Here is a 22221-nt window from a genome sequence, read left to right on the forward strand (position 1 = left end):
TTGGCTCCATCTCCTCAGACGCAGAGTTGATTTCAGCGCGGGAGTCAGAAGAGAAACATCTCCGTGCTTGAAATTGAGACAACCCTTAATTTGCGCCAAACACAAACAGTGAATTCTTTTTCAGTCACATACTTCGCTTTATCATCTGCTATTATACCTTTTGTTACTCTAGCTAATTAAATATAGTTTAAATTTAAAAACTGCTGCTCTCCCAGCAAAATGCCTCATAAAGGCCAAACTATTCACTCAAAAGAAAGAAATATCATAAATGGGGCAAAATACCATCAAATTTATGAAATATTTATTGTTAAAAAATGCACATTAAGTTGAAATAAATATTTTTGCCAAATAATATTTTTCGAAATAAATATTTTAATATTAAATATTTTTGCGAAATAAATATTTTTGCCAAACGATCGCCAAATAGCAACATTGTTCAGGATTGCTCACAACCTTCTCCCAAAAATAGCGAAATAGAATCGTCGCATACCACGTGATGTAGGCGGGGCCAAGTGCCAACTCCTGGTGACCGAGCTATACACTGGTGTTCGAAATTAAGCGAATATGCATATTTCGTTGCATTTTTTTAAAAAAAACAACTGAGCTACATGTAAAACTATTGCTTCGAAACAAAGATGTAAATCTTGTGTCTTGAATACGTAAACGTATAAGTGTGTGTGGGCGGAGGTAGTAGAGGAATAGATTTTGGAAGCACAAGACAAAATCTGCATTTGGTTCACTCGAACATCATCGCGAATTTCTAAATGTTTCCTTTTCTGCAGTAATCTGTACATATTCTTTAAATTTAATTTTAAACAACAAAAATGAGTAACCATCAAAGATAAGATGATGGAATGAGGTGTGGTTAATTGTGGTAAAACTTGAAGCATGCCATTATCAAATCCAGATTTATAGAGGATTTAATAAAGCATCGACCATCGATGAAATTTATGAAAACAATTTCAGGATTCCGGATCTGTCAATCCTGCCTGACCAAGGACAGCCAAAAACCATAACGGTCAACCAAAATCGATTACACCCAAGCGTAACAACAGGTATGCTGAAGTTTCTTTGTTCTCTCATGACCTTTATGCAGCCAACAGAAGCCGAGTTTCAAGGGATACTCTTTCCAGAAGGCTTCATTAAAAAGGGCTGTTTGAGGTCCGCTGATTTCTTCCAGCGGAAGAGTCCGTGAAAGATGGTTCAGAGAACATAGAGATTAGAGCATGGATCAGTGGATGAATGTTCTTATCACTGATGAATCCCGTTTCAGCCTGACCACTGGCTCTCGACGTACTTCCGAATGAGGAGAATGAATATGGAGAGTATCAGGGATCCACTTCCTGCTCTTTAATGTTCGAGAAATGGACCATTATAGCAGCTGAGGTTTGTTGGTCAGGGCAGCTTGATTCCCGCTCACCCCTCCATGACTCAGAAAGAGGTACTGTGTGACTGATGTCGGTTATACGGATGAGATCTTGGAACCCTAAGTTAGCCTTTTTAGGGATGCAATGGATCCTTGTTTCATTTTAATAGATAATAATGTCATACCACTCAGAACTCTTCTGACAGACCATTTTCTGGAAAATGAATATATTTGCAGGATGGATTGACTAGTCATATCTCCAGGCCTGAACCCAACTGAAGTCTGTGTCACTTTCGGGGGGGGGGATACTGAATGAGGGAGAAAAATGTAACTGGATCTCAAAACCTGCCTTGTTTCCAAAATTGCTTCATATTGTGAGGCTTGCACAAGGAGGTTTTACCTCCTAATTAAACCAATTTTTATACAACTCTGTAATAACTCTTGGCAATACAACTCTGATCAGTGTTACGCGTGATCATGTGTATGTTTTATTACTGTTGAATGGTTATTATTTTTGTATTAGTAGTTAAGCTTTTTGCCGTATCATGGCAAAAGCCCTTTGTGCCCGACAGTCACCATTTTGGCACGCTCCGATAATGAGCATTAGAGTGGAAACTACGTATAACTAATTTTTAACACTACTTATATTATTACTTAAGATAACGTGACAAATAAAAAAATAATAACTAAAGTGTATATATATATATATAATTTCAACCAATGTTCAAACAAACTTTTATTAAAATTTATCGAATAATAAACCAAATATAAAAATTCTTCCAACCTTGAACACCAGTGAACTTATCTTCACTAATTTTACAGTAGCTAATATATTGTCGGAAAAAATTTGCTTTGCGGATAAGTGTTAAAATGGAATGAATACGTTTTTTTACTTTATTTTATAACCTTCATTGAACAGCTGACCTAATTTAAGGTTTAGCACTGCTAATAACTAGCTTAACTCGGACTCGACCCGCAAGGGGGCATCCGGGGATATATCGAAAGCTCGAAGTGCTCGCAAAAGTTCAATCACAAAAGCTCGAAGTACTCGAATATATTCAAAAAGTATAAAATTGGAGTTCTGAAAAATAGCGAGAACATTAAATATGAAATCCAGAAAACAGCGTCACTTAGAAATGAACTAAATACAAACAAATATTACAATGAATATAAACAATATCTATCAGAAGCGATATTGATGTTGCATTTTCAGTAGGGGTACAAAGTCAAATAAAAAGAAACAATTGCATATGGTTAAATATGAGATGTTTGTGATTCAGCATAGAATCACAGTCGACAGTAGGTATCAAATTCTAGGAAAAGATTTTTTTCAACTCAGTTAATGTACAATCAAAAAGAACATAAAAATGTACAAATATAACAGTAAGTATGTACATTGAAAGTCAGATGAATAATTTATGAGCCGAGCGCATAACCCCCAGTGTTAAGTTCCCAAGCATGCTTGGTACTCATTTTATCGACCCACTGAAGGGATGAAAGTCTGAGTCAACCTTGCCCGGCTCTAGGATCGAACCAAGAGCCTGCGGCACTAAAGCTCCGAGCGCTACCACTCAGCCACCGGGCGTCTAATGCATTAATGATTCCACGATGAAAAATCTTTACACTCTTCGAATTAAATATTTTAAACATAATCTTTTTTAAGTTATAACATTCACAATTACCTTAAACTCCGCTGAGAGAAGTTTGATTATTTAGAGTTCCGTAGCCGATAAAAAATTAGGAGCCGCTGATCTGGAACGTCCTCATACTTCTGCTACACTTTTGCATACAAATAAATATACTGTAACATATTCTTACCCTATATTTGCTACAGTGAAGTAATCTCTTTCACTTCTCAAAATACAGTCAAATTCATGTTTCAACTCAAATTCAGTAAGTGATGCTCCACTCGTGACAGGTCGGCTCTAAATAATAATAATAACTTTTGATTCATAAAGCAGTTATTAAGCAGTACAAAGTATTTGCTCAAATGAATTATTTTACATCTTTATTTATAAATTAAAGCATTTTGCAGATTCTAGCCGGAAAATTGCTACTACTATTGCATAGTTTAAAATTCTTTTTTCGAAAGGCTCTGTAGCAACATGAAATGATGCAATTTTGTAAATAAAGCATTATTTCATAACTTCTGAGAGTTTGCAACAGTTACTCATAACTGTAAAGTTAATTTTAGCCTATCTATAGCCAGCGCCCTCAATATTTGTTCTGAAAATGGCGCAAAACGTCAATATATAGAAAAGCCAAAGTCTCCAGAAAATGAAAAGCATTTGCTATCTGATTTTTAAATATTTAAAAATTTACTCAAATAGTGCATTATCGGTGCTCATAAAAATTTGCAAAAACTTAGAATAAAGCATTGATTTTGAATATTTTCAACTGAGTTGTAAAACGTCCCTGAATGGTGATTTTTAAAAAATTTGTAAAAACTTTTAAGCTATTTAAATTACTTGTCTGTTCTAAAGCCCAGATAATTCTTTACGGAAAAATGGTATTTATAGTTTAAAAAAATAGTGGTTGACGGATTGTGTGTTAGAGGCCCCTTGGCGACAGGCTAGCAGTGGGAAGCTTTTGCGGTTTTCTTTTCCACGTAACGCATCAGAAAAGTACTTCGAGGGCGAATTTCTGCCAATACTTTATATAGGAATTCTATTGCCTTTTGGATTGGTTTCAAAATTACAAGGCTACGGAGTTGAACATTGGTAGTTGACAACTCAATAATGATTCGGCTGCTCGAAAAATATTTTTAAAAAAACGTGTAACATAGTCTATATTGTTTATTAAAATTTTCTCAAACAATTTCACTTCTTTTGATTAATGCTTCCACAATTAATTAAATTTAAGTTGATATTTGAAATTCATAAAATAGTTACCAGTCATTCTAAATACAAAATGTAAATTCTTACCTGCAGAAGGTAAATTTTATTGTTTATTAAACCCCATTCTATATCTCTTGATGATCGGTAAAACTTCTCAACCTGAAATTAATACAAATTTGCGATTGTTAAGAACATTTTGCTAATTGTTGGGCAGAATACCAGTTTATGTGAAAAGGTAAAAAATTACATACCTAATATTTTAAAAAAATTGAAACAGATTACATACTCTTATTGCCAACTTCCCAAGATTGATCGATGTTTCTTCGTTTATGCAAGCTGAAGTTTTGGAATCATCTGGTAAATCTTCAACTTCTGTTCCACCAGATTCTAAAATAAAAACAATCAGCGATCAACTTCTGCCTCATAGGCTTGTTGTATATTCCATGACTCTTTATTGCTTTGCAGTTAGTGAAAAATATAGTTTTTACGATTTTCTCAATCTTTGTATATTTTGCCTAAACTTACACCAAAACTTAAAAGATTTTCTTCTTTTTTCAGTACCGCTATCATTTAAAAAAGCATTATAATATAAATATTGCAATCCTATGGACTGAAATTAAATTAACTCATATTAAAACTGGAAAGACGCTATTAAATTTCTCTTCATTTTGGTCCTTCCGAAGTTCGCATGGTTAGAAAAAGACGCCATTTCGAAAAGCTTCAAGCATCATCTTTCTAACTATGCGAACAATTTTGCCATGAAAAATCTTCCAAAACATTAGCTCCTTAAGGAAAGATTGTTCACATGTTATAGAGGTGTTTCTATATTTTAGTCCTTACCCCCGGTATGTTACCAATGTAATATAATATATCAATAATAAATTAGGCAATAACAATATTACATAATATATAACTAAATATAAAATTAATATTCTATGTAAGTAAAATAAAATAAATTAAGTCCATCTGTATGGATAACCCATTTCGTCAATTTCATAAAACAAAAAAATTTAAGAAAATCGAGACTACCAAAGAGAAAAGTGCGTTGATGGCTTATCCTTGGATGTAGTGTACAATTACAGAAAAGTTTAAATTCAAATATATTAGCAATCTAAATTTTTAATTTTTTTGTGAAATTGGTCAAGTTTTATAAAACTTTATTATCATGCATTTTTCTATTCTTCTAAAAAAATTATGAAACATTTTATTAAAAAAAACATCAAAATTTTCTTTAAAAACGTTTCAGTTATAATTATTAGTTATAACATTTAAGTTATTAGTTATAATTCCCATTTATTCGTCTTTTGATTTGGCATAGTGGTTTCTAGTCCAATTGATCCATAAAGTGATTTATAACATTGAGATTTAAATTATAACATCTTTTTTCCGTTGCAAAAGTCAGCAGTCTGAAAAATAATATTTTTCGAAAAATTGTGCAAAGTTTTCCTCAAATTTCAAGGAACGAATCTTACCTTTTAAGACAATTCTTTGGTGCTTAGAGCCAACTGTTATAGATTTCACTTTTAATTCATCATTATTTGATCGTTCAAGCATAATTGTATCCGGCTCAACTGATCCAGAAACAACAGTCTGAAAAACAATTTTTAAAAGGAAAATTATTCAAAAATATTGATGGAGACATCTAAATGCTGGTATAAATTATTTAGCTAAAGTTAGAAATTTAACTTTAACACGTTCACGCCGGGGAGACCCACCGGTGGGTCACACTAGATTGTCTCATCGGGCGGCGCACCGGAGTAAAAACTAGTAACAAATAAATTTCATTTTTTAGTTTTTTTCCGGGAATAATAAAAATCCATAACCACCAACTGTTTTTAACGGCTGCAATTTTTATATTGAACTGCGTCTTCGCCGTGATTAATTTCCTTACAGTGAATTGTTATTGTTGAAAGTAGATTAACTCCTCCTGAATATTATCTAATATTGAAATAGTTCTTCTACCATTATTTTCTCTTTTCCGTCCCGCTTTTAGGCGCAACACCCGGCGTGAACGTGTTAAGTTAGCAATCACCAGCTTAGCTTGAAATAACTTAAATAGCCTGAAATAGCTTAAATTTCTAACTTCAAAACTAATTTTGAAGATTATTTACATAAAAATTCTAGTGAAATTCAAATTATTAAGCAACTTTAATATTACTCTTTACTTTTTTCTGGGGAGCTTATTACCCTGAAATGCATAAAATAATCTCTAAAATTATGATGCAGAGCAAATTATGAGTTACCTCCCCTAAACCATAATTAGCTGTTATTGTAATAACATCCGGGTTATTGTTTACAGGATCACAAGTAAAAATGACTCCAGCTACTTCACAAGCAACCATCTCTTGTATAACAACAGCCATTGGTGAATTCAAAATCTGCCCATTCTGCCTGCAAAGAATAATACGAAATATTTAAATTTAAACAAATATCATTTCTAAAAGTACAAAGAAAGTTAAGAGGGAACAGTGAGCAAAATAAAAATGAATCAAATAATTTTCTTTTGACTTAATAATCGGAATTTTGCTTACTAAACATGCAATTATAATAATTTGGGCGAATGAACTTAGAGACCTTAATAATTAAAAGCAAATGATATTTTAAGATAAATAACAAAGATTTGCGTTATTTTAATAAATAAACTTTTTTTAAAACAAATTAGAGTCATCTTCCCAGAGACCAACCAACAAATGATGTCATTAACCTTTTATCACAAATGGAACACCGGTGCCCTTTATATATTTTTTCTAAAGCTCTGATTACCTGCAAAAATACTTTTTAATATTTTTTAATACTAAAAAACTGTCAAATAACTCTTAAGAAATCTTTTAGATTAGCAGAATTATACTTGAATTAAAATATAAAATCTGAAAATCGTGGTTTGAATTTTTTTTCTTTCATATTCAAGCATTTATCAATAATGGATAGTAATTGCAACTGTGAAAAATTTTGACTTGAAAGTGAGTAGAAGGATTTTACCTTTAACGCAAGAAAAGACACAGGAGTTTCACACTGTATTTCGTAACCCATAATTATTAAAATGCTAAATACAATATTTTTTGCCTATTTTAACCAAGATTAATGCAAAATAATGAAAAAAAATTAAACATACGTTTAATAAAAATTGTGCGTCAAATTGTTATTAACAAATCAATACATATGTTGAACAGTAATGACTTAAGAAAGATACCCATCAAACATTTGTGACATTTTGACCACAGATTCACCATATATCGAAGTTTCAGTCTAGAAGTTTTGACACGAAATAATTGGCAGAGAAATTTTTAGAGCAAAAGACCTATCTGAATTTCGTGTTTTGATTAAACACTCTTATTTCATTAGTATATTGCTGTTACAAGGGTTCGAAAAAAAATTTATAATTGAAATTAAATTCATACCCATTTTTCCCACGATGTGCGACAATATATTTTTCATTGGAAACTTTGCGTTTTCTATTTATCTACTTTTTTTCATATTTAGGACTGGCGAGTCTTGAAAATGTGTGCCTATTTTTGAGATCTCGAAACACGCTTGAATTTTTCAACCTATTTTACTTTTGAAGAGTATATCTTTTCGTTTCAGTTTCTTGGGATTATTCATTTTACATAGAATATATTTTAGCGCATTAAAATCCGATCATTAGATGAAAAAATTATTCGGGTGTTCTGTTTTTACTTTGCTCACTGCAAACTTTGTTTATAATTATATGACATTCATTTCTTACTTCTTATATTCAATGGCTATGTGCCCAAACTGTGAAGCCCAGCATTTCTTGAGAGCATGAAATATCTGCACATAGAAGCATTATATAGATATTTAGATAAATTAATTTACATTCATCAAAATTCAAACGTTTAATTATTTATTGATCAGCATACATTTGCAAGGACAGATAGCACAATACTGTCTTATTTCGAAACAATAACTCTTTCGCTATTACCATACATATGAATAATTGAGAAGATATATATTCAGTAGCACAATTGTTCGACGAAATGATATTTCAAATTGAAGTTGCAGCTATAGTAGCAAGTTTGCACACGCTTTTTTTAAAATTTTGCCTACCGGTTCTATAAATTTTAACCAGTAACACTTGCATTATATTTTTGGAAAAACTACTGCAAAAGTTTTCTGCATTAAATGCGGAGAGTGCGGCCAATAAGTTTTTTTTTTTTAAATTTCGCTTATTTTAATGTATTTACTCTGCTTTACACTACTACTGGCAAAATTCTTTTGAAAAAAACGAACAATAACGCTCTTTTCTAAATAACAATAACGAATCTTGGTTTCCTTTTAAAGTAGTTTTGTTTTAATATAGTTTTAACAATAGTATACCATTATTATAGTTTTATATATACTATATACTTTATTTATACTTTATATATAGTTTCATATATACTTTAATATAGTTTTACTTAAATAGTTTTACTTAATATACAGCTACTTCACTTTATTGATAGTAATAAAAATTTGTTTTACATTACCTCTTGTAAGCCTTGTACTCCTAAATATGTGTCCATTTGACCAGCTGCTGACATGACATCGGTGTCCTCCCCTGAAAACGAAATTATTATCATAGATCGAATAATGCTAAAATAGATTCCTTTAAAAATATCACAAAATTTTAAAGAAAAAACTGTAAATAGTTTTGTAAATGTTGCTATTTGAATGCTTAAAGGGTTATAATATAACTTCGTGGGGATGTTCTTAATTAGAAAACTTACGAGTAGTCACCCACCAAGCTTGTTAATTTTCAGAAAATGTTTATATGTTATCTAGGGACTCAATTTGAATTTTTATAGTCCAATTCATCGTCCCCACGCCTGCAACCTATTTGGGTTGCTCGCATGCCGTGGTGCCGATGAATTGTCGTGTTGTAAACTGCGAGGTTTATTTGAGATTAAGTCAATGAAGTGTTTTTCAAAATGCGTAGTTCCCAACAACATTATTTATTTTAATTTTACAGGCAAACTGATACCCATCTATATGAAACTTAATGGACTTCAAGACAGGGCTGAAAGCGTAAATATATAGGGTTCTCGCATGTCTTGAAAATTTTAAAAAAGTGGTAAACAAAATAAAACATATGTCGATATTTTAATTTCTGTGCAACAACCACTAAAAATTGTTTTCCAAAGAAAATATATATGCATGAAAATACCAGCTTGCTAAACCAATAAACGATAAAGCGGTATATTAAAATAAGAAATATATATATTCTGGCATTAACCTAAATTTACTACCACTACTAAATTTTTCAAAGACTGTGGGAATCCTGATATACCTAAGCGGAAAAGAACAGGAACTGGAAGGAAAATAATTTCATTTTTGCATGTTTTTAAGAAAATTACAACATCCATGATTACCAAGAATTTTTTAACACTCATAACAAATGTTTGGGACTGTTTTAGTAGTGAATTGTCTATAGTTACTAGAAAGAACTAATTTAAAGTTAAAACGTCAAGATGGATGGGAATGAGGATTATTTTGTTCTATTATTGGCATTTTATCATATTCTATGATCTATTATCGACATCTAAACATTTGATGACGATAATAGTCTATAATTTAAACTAATACTATGCTATTTTACGCTTCACAAAAACCAACTCGAAATGAAATAGTGTTACAGCTAGTTTATTCTTGTTCCCACCTTAATTTCAAGCCTACTTCAATCCACCACCAGTTCTTCATATCAGTAGCTTATTAACTTAACTACTTGTGCCATATCAGCTCAAATATTTTATATCATAGATGTCAATCCGAATGCCGTGACTCACTAAATTTTTTAAAGTGGAAGCAAAATAGCATTTTAGGTAAGATGAATTTGTTTCATTTTGCCATTACTTAACCCTTTTCGGTGGAGCGTTGTCAGTTTGGCAACACTAATTATAAAAACTAGATATGTGAAACTAATTGGTTTTTAACGTTTAGCATCCACTATTCTTTAAATAAAAAAGAGCCAAAGTTATGTTGCTTCAGTCAGAATGTATTGCAGACAAGCCAACTTGCTCCGGACAGCAAATATGTATTTTGCTCCGGACAGCAAATATATAATATCTATGTCTATGAAATTTTTCATCTATTATCACACTAATTATCACACAAGCCTCAAAATGGGGCAGTACGTAAACAAAATATGCAATTATAAATTGATAGTAATATCCATTTAAGAATATAAATAAAATGAAGAAGGCACAATAAAATACTTAAAATACCTGTTGCCGAAGATCTTACAGCAAACTTGTAATTTTTAAATCCGTCACCAAAGACTAATTTCAAGTTTTCCTGTATACTCTGAGCTATTTTGTTTTGCATTGTTGTGTTTAAAATATTCCTGGAAACACTACAAAGATTGCAAACATTAATTATTATCAATTTAGATACACTTTTTCGTTGAATTGAAGGAGTGAAATTTTTCAAAATATAAAACAACGAAGCCTGCAACTTACACTTCGCACTCTTCCATTAGATCTCCCTTAACGTTTCCACTACAATTGGACAAAAAATTTCAATGAATTTAACTCACAATCACGAAATAATTCTTTAAGAAAAATCTAATATTGTAACGAAATTAATTGTATTTATCAATTTAACTCTATAAACAAAGAACTACTCACTAAGCAACGTTTTCTAATTTCTTCACTGCATTCAGTATGTCAGGAGTCAAAAACTCTTCATAAGCAGATGTTGTAACGACGATTCCTTTAGGAACAACAAACTACAATACGATATAAACACATTTTCATATTACATGTTAAACACATTATATACACAGGTTTATAAACTTAAAATGTAATCAAAACAATAGACATATTATAAATGTATGACCAAAATTGATTATTGTTGACTTCCACCGGTGAATGTTGATAATCACAGTCGCTTCTGTCCAAAATGTATACTAGGGTATAAATTCGCCCGATATGCCGACATCAATGTTCGACTTTGCCCGTGAGTGATGAGGGCTAAAATTACTAGTGGTAGCTAAGTTCATGTTTTTATATATAATTCTTTGTTTGATTTGAACTTTTTCCCCACACCACTACATGCTTGGCTACGTTTCTGGTTTTGACAGAAGTTTTTCTTTTTATATTTAATGTAGTGGTAAAATTTATAGTATCACATTTTATTCTTTATTAAATAAATACGGTTTAAAAAGATTTCGACAACCATTACATTTGAATAATTTCAATATATATTTAATAGTCTTCATAGCTTTCTGATAGGGTCTTTAATTGTTGACTACGAAACGCCAACTTTACAATCTCAATTTAATTGGCTTTATCCTACCACTAGAAAAACACCTTTTTGAAAGCGTGTAAGTTGGCATGTATGCCACTGTATGTAAAAGCCATTTTTCTCAAAATTTCCTTTTTGACGAATTTATATCCAGTAAAATTAATTTTCATTCTATTGAGTTGCAAATTTGAAACTCTATGCTTATATTTCATATTATATATTTTTTTCTGAAAATGCTGATTATTGCCTGCTTTTTTACTGCTCCTTGTTTTGATTGTAAAAAATAGAAAGAGTACTCCCAACAATTTTTAAATGTAAGCTAATATATAATATTTTGAAAGAATTTTGTCATTTTAACAAAATTCCAGGCGTGAGGAGTAATATAAATAAACAATATAAATTCCAAATTTTTAATATTTTAATTTTTTTTTTAAATTCTAAAACTATTTCTTTGAGATCTTGAACATAAGTTTTTTTTTAACAATATAAACTTATATTGAAGATTTCAAACCAGTCCTTTGATCTTTTTATAAAAAAAAATTTTAAGTCTTTTGTTGCCTTAATTCAATTTCAATTTAATCCAGTTTATTTATTCAACCATAACTACTACCATTTCGTAATATTCATTTCTAAAACGAAAGCATTCTTTGCTTTCACCTTTTTTGCCGTAAACTGGAAAAAAATGTTGGCAAAAGTTAATGAATTCAACCGTTAATGAATTCAAAGTTAATGAATTCAACTTCTTTCAATACATTGAAGCTGTTTATTAATCCCCACGTATTACATTTTTAGTCGCTCTTGGCATTCCAAAATATCATAATTGTGAATGGAAAAGACTTAAGACTTTTTGGAACTTACGGATTTATCTTTACGACTTAGTTTTGTCAGTTTTCCCAAAGATGATCCTTTTCCCCCAGAAATGTCTCCAAATTGTGATATTTCGTCGGTGAACTTGACTGTCAAAGGGACTTCTAAATACAAAAAAAAGTAATTACACATATAAGTAAAAACTCAATATATAAAACATGCTTGCTCAATTTGAACTTGAGATACGTTTTAAAAAATAAAAATTGTCATAGTCGTTAACGCCTTTTCGAAAAGCGTAAAATTGGCACGTAAGGGTAATGTATTATTAAAATAACTCAGTTGTTTCGTAGTGTTCAAAACTAAATTATCAGAATTATAGTTTTTATACTGAACTACGTTATAAAATATTCTGTTAAAAACGGAGCAGTTGGTATCTATGAAAAAGCTTAAAATTTCTCAGTTTTTATTTTCAAGAGCGTAGACTATGCACCTAGATGCATTAACTTTAACTGAAATGATAATAACAAGTATAATTAAAAAGATTTTTTTTTATTTTAAAATTACAATCTCTTTTAAATTTTTTCCAGGCTCCTTTGAACCCTGTAATAGGAGATTCTTTAAGATATTACTTCAAGGCTTAGTACATTAGAGTTTTCATTAAGATTTATAAAATGATCTAGGCTTGAAAATTAATAAAATTGTGAAAATAGAAACTTCATTGTGAACTTCAATTCGATAACTTACCTTTAGGGCATACCGTATGGAGCAGAGGAATTTTAGGTGTCGATGGCTCGTTGTACACTTCCCTATAAAAAAAAGAGGAGCAAAAACATTTATACAACGTTCTGATTAAACAGGAAAAAGTTTTCTTTCGAAAACGTCTTTCGTTTGTATACGATTATGTTCCAACTATGTTCTATTGGCACATGCACCAATGGAAATGTTCGTTTATAAGTTCTGTAAGGCAGAACTTAAAATATTTTTTAAATGAATTTGTAGCAAAAAGGTTAATTTGCATGTACTATCGTAGAAGTTATCTTTTAAAGTTGAGACTGATATTGAATGATTTTGTCAAATACTACCAAAAAAGTAAAATCTTTGAATTGAAAAGGAATCCACTTACCCCGATAGAAACAATCCATAACCTGTTTTATTGTGGAAAGTGAACTTGAGAAAATAAAGCTCTAAAAATCCACTCCATCCCTGGCCACTATACAGAACTATAGGCTCGTGAGACATACTTCCATTTAAATTGCAAGACTCTCCTATAAAACGTTAAAATGTTAGTAAATATTCGAAATAATCTACCTTTCTTATTTCTGAAAACAAGCATTAATTACACAAAGGAACAGATTTAATTATTGCATTTAAACAAGTGCTTTATCTAGTATAATTCGAGTGGGGGATTTCAAATCTGAAATTAGTTTTATTCGGAAAGCTGCAGTTTTTTTTTTCAAGATGATGTTTTTAGTTTTGTTTACCTTTTTGACGGAATGTATACATTTGTTGTTGTAATTCGTTGTTGTAGTCCATTTACATCGCACTAGAGCTACACAATCGGCTTTTCTCGATGGTCTGAGAAACATCCCTGAGGATGATCCGAAGACATGCCACCCCAATTTCGATCCTCTGCAGAGGGGTATGCCCCCTGTTTCGGTAACCTGACGTCCTGCGTGCGAATATAAGTTTATAAAAGAACGTGTAGGTTTATATGCATTCATATACACTCGTTAGCTGCTTTAAAAATAACACTAAATGCCTGGTTTCTTAGGCGCTAACCTCTGATTGGTCAATTTGTGAGTTAGACAGCATACGTCATCAAACGCTCAGCATGAACGACAACTGCCGTCTGAATCAACTGCAGTTGGATTACAGCGTAACGTTAGCGATAGAAGAGAAGGAGGACAACAGCCTGCAGAGCATTGAAAGCGGTCAAGATTTTGATTTCGAGGAGAAATTAATCTCTGAAATGAAAAAATGACCTAATTTGTATAATGTAAGATCGAAATCTTACAAAGATTCCGTGCTGAAAAACAACCTGTGGTTACAGATAGAAAGGTCATTTTTCCCTCTAAAACACTGGTCAACAATAACACATATAAAGTTATAGGAACGAGCTGCAAAATCAAAATTAATATTTGTTTACGTCATTAACGCATGCTCTGCGTTGGAACGATTGCTCACACTGAGCTAACGAAACAGTATTTTATTGGCGTCAGGGTACGTCAACTTATTCCCGCTGAAGCCCAGAGAAGGCTCTTGTCCTAAGAAATCAGACCTACATGACTTTAATGTATCGCATCATTAACTGAAATGTATTATGTCCTGTAACTCCTTAACGTAGCATAAAAGTCGGGGACTTCACTTTTCAAATTTTCTGGCTTGGAATGCAGTTTTAAAATGCATGAAAACTGTAGCTTGTTAAGAGAAACTGGTAGCAGATTTAAAATCAGAGAGGTGAAAATATCTAATATCCATTCAGAAATCTCAGACAGCAGAAGGCAAAAAAATAGTTCCTCAGTGCTATTTAATAATAAATTACATTTTACACATTGCACAATTTAAACATTACACAATTTTCAATTACGCAATTTACTGCTTTAAAAATAACACTTAAGACACATGATCTTAATGTATCACATCATTAACTGAAATGTATTATGGTGCTGGAGGTAGTTCCCTCAGATTTATTTAATAGTTAATTACTTACATTTTTTAACTATTCGAAGACTTCAAGAATGCTTTTTATGGATAAAAAAAGCGTTCCTATAATTTTGGAATTGTTAAGAATGCAGTTTGTTGTTCTGTGGATACATATACAGGGTGATTCTAAAAAGATGGGAAAAATTTTAGGAAGTGATAGTACACACCCAAGCAAACAATTTTTATCAAAGAATGCATTGTCGAAAACAAAACGCAAAGGTGCTGGAGCATTTGGAAAGCTGTTTGATGCAAACGTGAAAGCTCCATTCCTGTTGCGAGTTACTGCGCTGCTTTACTTGTCGCCAAGCTTTCGGCCGCTACAGGGAAAGTTCGTGATATGCCTGGTGTGTTTCAGAATGTTCGCCTATCTTTTCTTCGCCGCTGTACTGCGTGCATAGCCGCTGCCGGCAACTGTTTTGAACACTTACTGTAATCACATGCCATTAAATTTACTTTTATAACTTAACTTCATTGTTCTTTGTGTGTTTTTGCCTCATATAAGAACATAAACTTTGACGCCCTCTAGCGGTTTTGCGTTTTGTTTTCGACCATGCATTCTTTGATAAAAATTGTTTGCTTGGGTGTGTACTATCACTTCCTGAAATTTTTCCTATCTTTTTAGAATCACCCTGTATAATATTGTATAACAATATTTTAGACTTAAATTTATAATTTATTTTTAAAAATCAAAATTTATTTAAATTAAGGACTTTTTTTTAAGAAAAAGATAGCACTTGATTTAAATCAGTGTTTTTTTTTTTTTTTACAAAGAATCGAATGATTTAAATGGCGATTTTAATCATGATTCAAATCGAGTGATTCAAACCATACCACCCCTGATTGAGATGGGAGAAAAACATTTGAAAAATGGGGGTTTGTTTTGCTATAAAAATTTTACCGATTGCGATTATGACGATAAATTTTTGGAGGCACAGAAAAAATGTCTCGGTAAGCTCAATTACATTTTTACCTATTTCAGGAAGTTATAACACATAAGTTGTGAAAAATGTAAAATTCACTTTAAATATTGCATCAAGAGAAAAATGATTTAGAAATCATGTATATATACGTAAAAAGATAGTGTTCCCGCAACAGCCAATTGTTGATCAATAAGCCAAGAAAAGCTTTTAGGCTTCACAATTACAAGATCAACGACATGATGGTAGCTATGTGGCGTAAACACATTGTGCACTGGCTGCATTAACATCCCGTTACACTGGTATCCAACTATCTAAAGCTAAGTGGGCGTGAAGTCGGCACCAGGGACATATCCCCGATATTTCACATTGATATCTCATTGCCTTAACCGCCTCAAATATAAGGTTTGTACAAATGTCGCTGTGGCTCGAAGGATAGAAACTCGTCATCCCATTAACTAACCAAAAGTCGAGTGCCAGCGTGGGCTGGTAGCTCTTGGCTCGCGCCGACCACAATGTTGCCGTAAAATATCCTCAGTGGTAAATGGATCATGGGTTAGAATCCATTTTCCATAGGGCTAAACGAGGGAGTTTTTCGTGGTTTTTCTCTCCATGTAATGTAAATATGGGTTTGTTCCTTCAGAAAGTCCTCCATGAAATCTAGTTAGTCCCAATGTGTGATCTAGAACTTCCCTTGTCTCCTGGAGTGGGTTCAAAATTACAAGGCTACGGAGTTGAACATTGATGGTTGTAAACTCAAAAGAGATTTGGAAGTTCAAAAACAGTTATAAAACGTCTCATCAGGATTGTTGCAAATTATTTTTGAATTGCGTCATTTAGTTCAAACATATAAATTGTGCAATAATAATGATTCTATTGTAAGAAAACATTTATTTGTATGTATTCTAAACAAACTAGTTTTGAAAATAAATGAATAATTTTCATTTAGCTTTTATTTTTCATTTTGTCATTAATTAAAAGTTAATATTAAACTATAATTTATCATAACTTTACCTTATATAGTTATTACTATACTATATATTACTAAATATACTTACTATGTATAGTTATTATTACACTACAATACGATATATTACTTTATATACTATACTATTTATAATTACTACTATATATTACAATACTATATAATACTTAATAGACTATACTATATATAGTTACTACTATATATTACAATATATATGGTTATTAAATTACTGTATAGAGTTTTGAACTATAGTTTACATTTTAAATTATAGCATAAACTTGCACAGAGCTACAGGCTGAACTAAAAGAAACTTTTTTAACAACACTTTTAACCTACCTGCTGTAAATTTTGCTTCAAAACTGCGTGTCGAAGTAACTGGACTGTATGGTTTTATTGCAATGTCAATATCCTTGACAATAAGCATATCTCCAAAAGGATTGATTAGAAAGCCTGCTGGTACACTAAAATTATTAAATACGCTTCATTAAAATCATAACCTCTAACTAATGTAATCTTATAACCACACTTCTATAGGAGTATTTTGAAATATATAAATGTTCATTTGTCTCCTACTCTCCTAAAATTCAACGGGGCTTAGTGAAAAATGCTTCTTATTAAAGCTAAACAATGAACCCAGACTTTTAACACCAACTTTTTTTAATAATTGAACGCATAAATATAATTGCCTTTTTTTTTTCTTTTTGATATGTTTATTTTATAGCGCATATACAATTATTTTTACTAAAAGAAAATTAAACGTGAAGATAAGATGGATTATACCTAGCAAACAATTAATCCCGCAAAAGATTTTTTCCACTGTATGTTGTTTAAGAATTAAAGTCATTTTTTGACAAAATTCTTGAGATTTTTCTTGCGTTTTTGGATTTTTGTTACGCTTAAGATTCACCATCTTGAATAGTCACAGTTCCCAACTTGACGATGATGAATGTTTCTGGATAGAATATTTCGTCAAACATTGTTTTAAATGGTACCGAAGTACCAACAAAAGATTTTTGGGAGAGGCTTCATAAGATTTCTATACATTTCGAAGCTTTTTCCAAATTTATTAAAATGATCTTAACGCGTTTTTTTTCTTTTAATGATAAGTGTATTTAGTTAAAAAGATCCTAACACGTTTTTTTTCTATTAACGATAAGTATATTTAATCGGCCGGGATAGCCTGGTTGGTAGGGCACTAGGCACATGTCCAAGAGTTCGTGGGTTCGATCCCCACGGGCCGAAGACTCCCCGTGTAGTAAAATGGTGACTGATGCACGTTAAATCTGTTGAGTCGCAAGGTCCTCCATGTTCCCATAACAAATCAATACCTCTGGGGGTAATGATCCAAGAGTTTCCTTGTCTTCTGGATTGGTTCAAAATTACAAGGCTACGGAGTTGAACATTAGTAGTCGTAAACCCAAAATTGGGTCGGCTGTTCAAAGACGGTTAAAAAATTATTTTTAAAAAAAGTATATTTACTTTATGTGGTAGTTTGGTTGCTGTTAAATATTTCAGCACTTCCATGATGCCAAACTTTATTTTTACTATGTGAATGAAAAAGATAATGTACCACGTGGCTAATTATTTAATGCGTTGAAAAAACATAAATATAAACAAAATATAAAAAGAAAAGTTTGATATATTTAATTTATTTCACTTTCATTGTATCGATTTCTTAATTGTCCAAAGTTCAAAAGTACATTTTCACTATTTTTCTTATACGTTTTACACTTTTTTTTAATTTGTTTTATGTATCTCCTGAATAAGTCTTTGTTTTATCTTCGCAAATCATTAACAATTAGCCAGACAAATCAACAAATCAAATCTTTTTTCAGTAGGCATAACAAACAAATTATAATCACATTTTTGGTGAGTTTTTTTGTTTTTAAAGCTTGTGTAGCAAGCATATAAGGACTGCCGTTAGGAGCTAGCAAGCAATCCTTCACCGTTGGGGAGAAAAGTCCCTTTAGCATTAAATAAAAATACTCATAACATTTTGAAATTTTAAAAACTTACTCTTTGAAGATTTTCGGATTTGACGCTTTTCGCAAATGAAATCCATATCCACTCTAAAAATAAAAAGTAGTTCTTCGAAATAACATTAATTATTAATTCAGTTCAATATAAAGCCTCAATATCGCTCATTTTGTTGCATTAATAAGTATGATTGCCTTACCTCTGGTACGTATCCTACTAAATTCTCAAACTTGCAGCCAGAAAAGTGTGAACTCTTACCTAAATTAATAAAACATGTCAAAAAATTTGTAGATAAGTGAGTAATAAATTGAGATAAAGATTCATTTATGTTTTACCTAAAATTTTCATTTTTTCACCAAATAAATGCATCTCATAATCCGGATCCTCGTTCACAGAAACAGTACCTCTTATGTTTCCCATTTGATAATAGAAATTCAGACTATCAACGAACCTGCAAGAAAATATATGATATACTTCTCTCTGCATAGCATCAAAATATAACACCATGAATCATTTCCTATTGTTGTCGACACATTCTTGTTGGAAATTCATTCCAGAAAACTACATGGTAGGAATCAGTTTTCTTACATGAGGATGCAAATTTCCATCTGTCATCAGCATAAATGTAATAAAAGTTATGCAGGTAATTGGGTATAATATAAAAAAAACACAACTACTTCCACTTAGTAGGAATAACATTTACCATGACGCAATGCTAAATTCTATGCCACTATCCACATAAATCAATTATTAATCAAAAATCGAATATCAATTACTTTTCTTTATAATGCAATAAAATTTGGCGAGCAGCTATTTAAACGATCAAGAACTTCGTTTGTTTATTTGTGGCTTGAAGTTAGGCTCGCAGAAAATGCCGTTCATGGGTTAAATTTAGTAGGAATAACACAACCTGTGACGTAGGCTATAGTATACCCAATTGCTTAACTGTAAAAAACTTCCTCCCGAATTTAAAAACCTGCTATTTTTAAGGTTTATTTCAATCAGCAAGATTTCCTATAGGCTAATAAGAAGATGTATACATACACAATTAAACTGATTTCACTTTGTCTTCTTGCAATAAATCTTTAACGAAGCTATTTACACTGAGACTTCCCTACTCGGAACTTAATATAAACTGCCTGATATAAATCAGACAAGTTGAGCAATGAATGATGTCTTTTCTGATTAACATAATAATGGAAGACGATGGCTGTCTGCAAGAAACAGTATTTCAATCAGCCTACGACCATATTTGTTAAATATTTTTCAGCGTTTTTGAAAAAAAATGGATGCAAAGGACCTCATTGTTCAATCGGCCTACAGCCATATGTGTATAGTATTTTTCAGCGTTTTTTTTTTTTTTTTTTTTTTTTTGGAAATAACGGATGGTGGTGGCTGTCTGCAAAGGATCTTATTATTCAATCAGCCTACAACCAGATGCGTATATTTTTTCACGTTTTTTTGGAAATAACGGTTGACGGTGAATGTCGGCAAAAGAGCTTTTATTCAATCAGCCTACAACCATATGTGTGGAATATTTTTTAGCATTTTCGGAAATAGCTGATGACGGTGGCTGTCTGCAAAGGATCGTATAATTCAATCTGCCTATAACCATAAATTCAAATTAGCTTAAATCATGTTCATTAAGAGAAACTAAATTAATGTATCGAAATCCGTAATTTAAATCATCGGTTGCACTTAATAATAATTATATTACAAATCCATGATATTGTATCTAGTACGTGGACTCCAATTATTAGATCAAGAATTATTCAGCTTGAAATATATACATTTTGGTAACTTTTCTGTGCTCTGAATTTAAAACTTATTAAAAAAATTTATTATAAAAATTATCATAAAAAAATTTTAAATTCTGAAACGAATAAATTTAATTCTAAAATAGTAAAATAGAGTTACGTTAGTGATTGTTGTAGTATTTATATATATATATTTGACGGTGCCCCTTAATTCTCGCCAAGTTATCGCAGTTTATCGCCAAGCTGGGCGATGTTCAAACCCAATCGTTATTCTGATTGGTTTAGATTTTAACATTATTTTTAAATGTTCAACAGTTGTAATTTCAGAGGTTCGTTAGTTATACGTTGGATACCGGCTGGTAAGGTTACTTTTGAATCTGGTCAATAAGATCGAAGGTATGTGGGCAGTCATAAAAAGGGATTTAAGAAAAAAATGTCATCGCTAGTCCGATATTACAAACGCCATTTTCGATTCGTATTTCGTCGAATTTATGAAGCGATGGAGGTACACAGATTCTATTCATGATAAATTTAGACAGTATCTAACTGTTATTAGATAATTTTGTGTACCTGTATCTGAGAATATTCAAGCTTAATGAAGAAGAGTTGTTGTTTTTTTTTTTTTTTTTCATTTCCTTTCTACGCCTACTCCATTAATTTTTGCTTCGATTCAAAATCCTTCATATTGGGTCTATTAATTTTGCTTACATTGGGTTCATTGCAAGTTTTGGCCGATGTTTTGTTGAAATTTTCCAATTGAAATATCATTATCTTTTGGCCGCCATTCCTGTTACCACGGTGTTCCGCGCAAACAGGAATAGCGCCAAACACAAGTCGCTAATTTTGCCAAAGGGGCACCCTCAAGTATATTTTTCTCCAAATTTATAAAAGAAAGAATTTTGCATAAAAGCATATACTTAGTTACCACTGGAAGATGTTTTTCAAAAAACGTAGAAAGATGTCTGGCCAGAATTACATCTTATTCAAACTATGATTAAAAAAAGAAAAATTCTCTAAGTCCCAAAAAATTTTTGCGATTTTTTTTTTTAAATGTATCAATTCAGTCTGGATTATACATTTTTCATCAGCTCTAATTTCTTCAAAGAATTGTAGCATTTTTGATTACAGATAAAAACGTTATCAAAACTTGATGTAAAGTGAGTAGAATCGCTTAATTGTTTTCAGATATATTTACAGCTTCAATTTCATTTATCTCTAAAAAATTTTAACTTCTGGCAGCTTCTATCAAAAAGTGTCTTTCTTTCTAGTCAAGGTTACTTTTAGTGTTGATAAAAAAAAAATTATAAATAAACATCGATCAGTTAAAAAAAAATGCTAAAACATTATCAGTACACTACGTTTCAAAGTTTAAAAGGCAACAAAGAACCTAAATTACTTCATCAATGAAAACTTGACGATTAAAAGAAATTCTTGTGATTAGTAGAAGAAATAATGATTTTAACTTTAAATAGCAAATTATATAATACAAAAAAAGTCTTTTAACTTTCTCCGGTTCAGTGTAGGCAACCTTAATTCAGCAAATAGGTGATTCTCACGAAATATGACAATTTACAGTCACTTGCACCAAGATCTAATACTAAACTACTAAAAGATGCTACAGCAAAGCTATTTA

The 22221-nt window shown here is 31.4% G+C and overlaps 1 protein-coding gene across 1 annotated transcript in view; it reads right to left on the reverse strand.

Moving 5' to 3' along the window:
* LOC107437224 (uncharacterized) overlaps positions 1-22221 on the reverse strand; it is a 78685-nt gene that overhangs the window by 34908 nt on the left and 21556 nt on the right. Inside the window, exons 6-22 of the mRNA XM_087149839.1 lie at positions 19167-19282; positions 19031-19089; positions 18871-18923; positions 17191-17315; positions 13373-13514; positions 12994-13055; positions 12301-12413; positions 10824-10924; positions 10656-10694; positions 10422-10549; positions 8688-8758; positions 7928-7992; positions 6447-6594; positions 5676-5793; positions 4490-4590; positions 4291-4362; positions 3185-3291 (exon numbers count right to left, since the gene is read on the reverse strand). Of these exons, the coding sequence (XP_087005965.1) occupies positions 3185-3291; positions 4291-4362; positions 4490-4590; positions 5676-5793; positions 6447-6594; positions 7928-7992; positions 8688-8758; positions 10422-10549; positions 10656-10694; positions 10824-10924; positions 12301-12413; positions 12994-13055; positions 13373-13514; positions 17191-17315; positions 18871-18923; positions 19031-19089; positions 19167-19282 (1620 nt within the window). The remainder of the gene's footprint in view (positions 1-3184; positions 3292-4290; positions 4363-4489; positions 4591-5675; positions 5794-6446; positions 6595-7927; positions 7993-8687; positions 8759-10421; positions 10550-10655; positions 10695-10823; positions 10925-12300; positions 12414-12993; positions 13056-13372; positions 13515-17190; positions 17316-18870; positions 18924-19030; positions 19090-19166; positions 19283-22221) is intronic.

This window comes from Parasteatoda tepidariorum, chromosome 8, assembly GCF_982258835.1.
Source record: "Parasteatoda tepidariorum strain Cologne lab strain chromosome 8, Ptep-v5.0, whole genome shotgun sequence".
Taxonomy (NCBI): domain Eukaryota; kingdom Metazoa; phylum Arthropoda; class Arachnida; order Araneae; family Theridiidae; genus Parasteatoda; species Parasteatoda tepidariorum.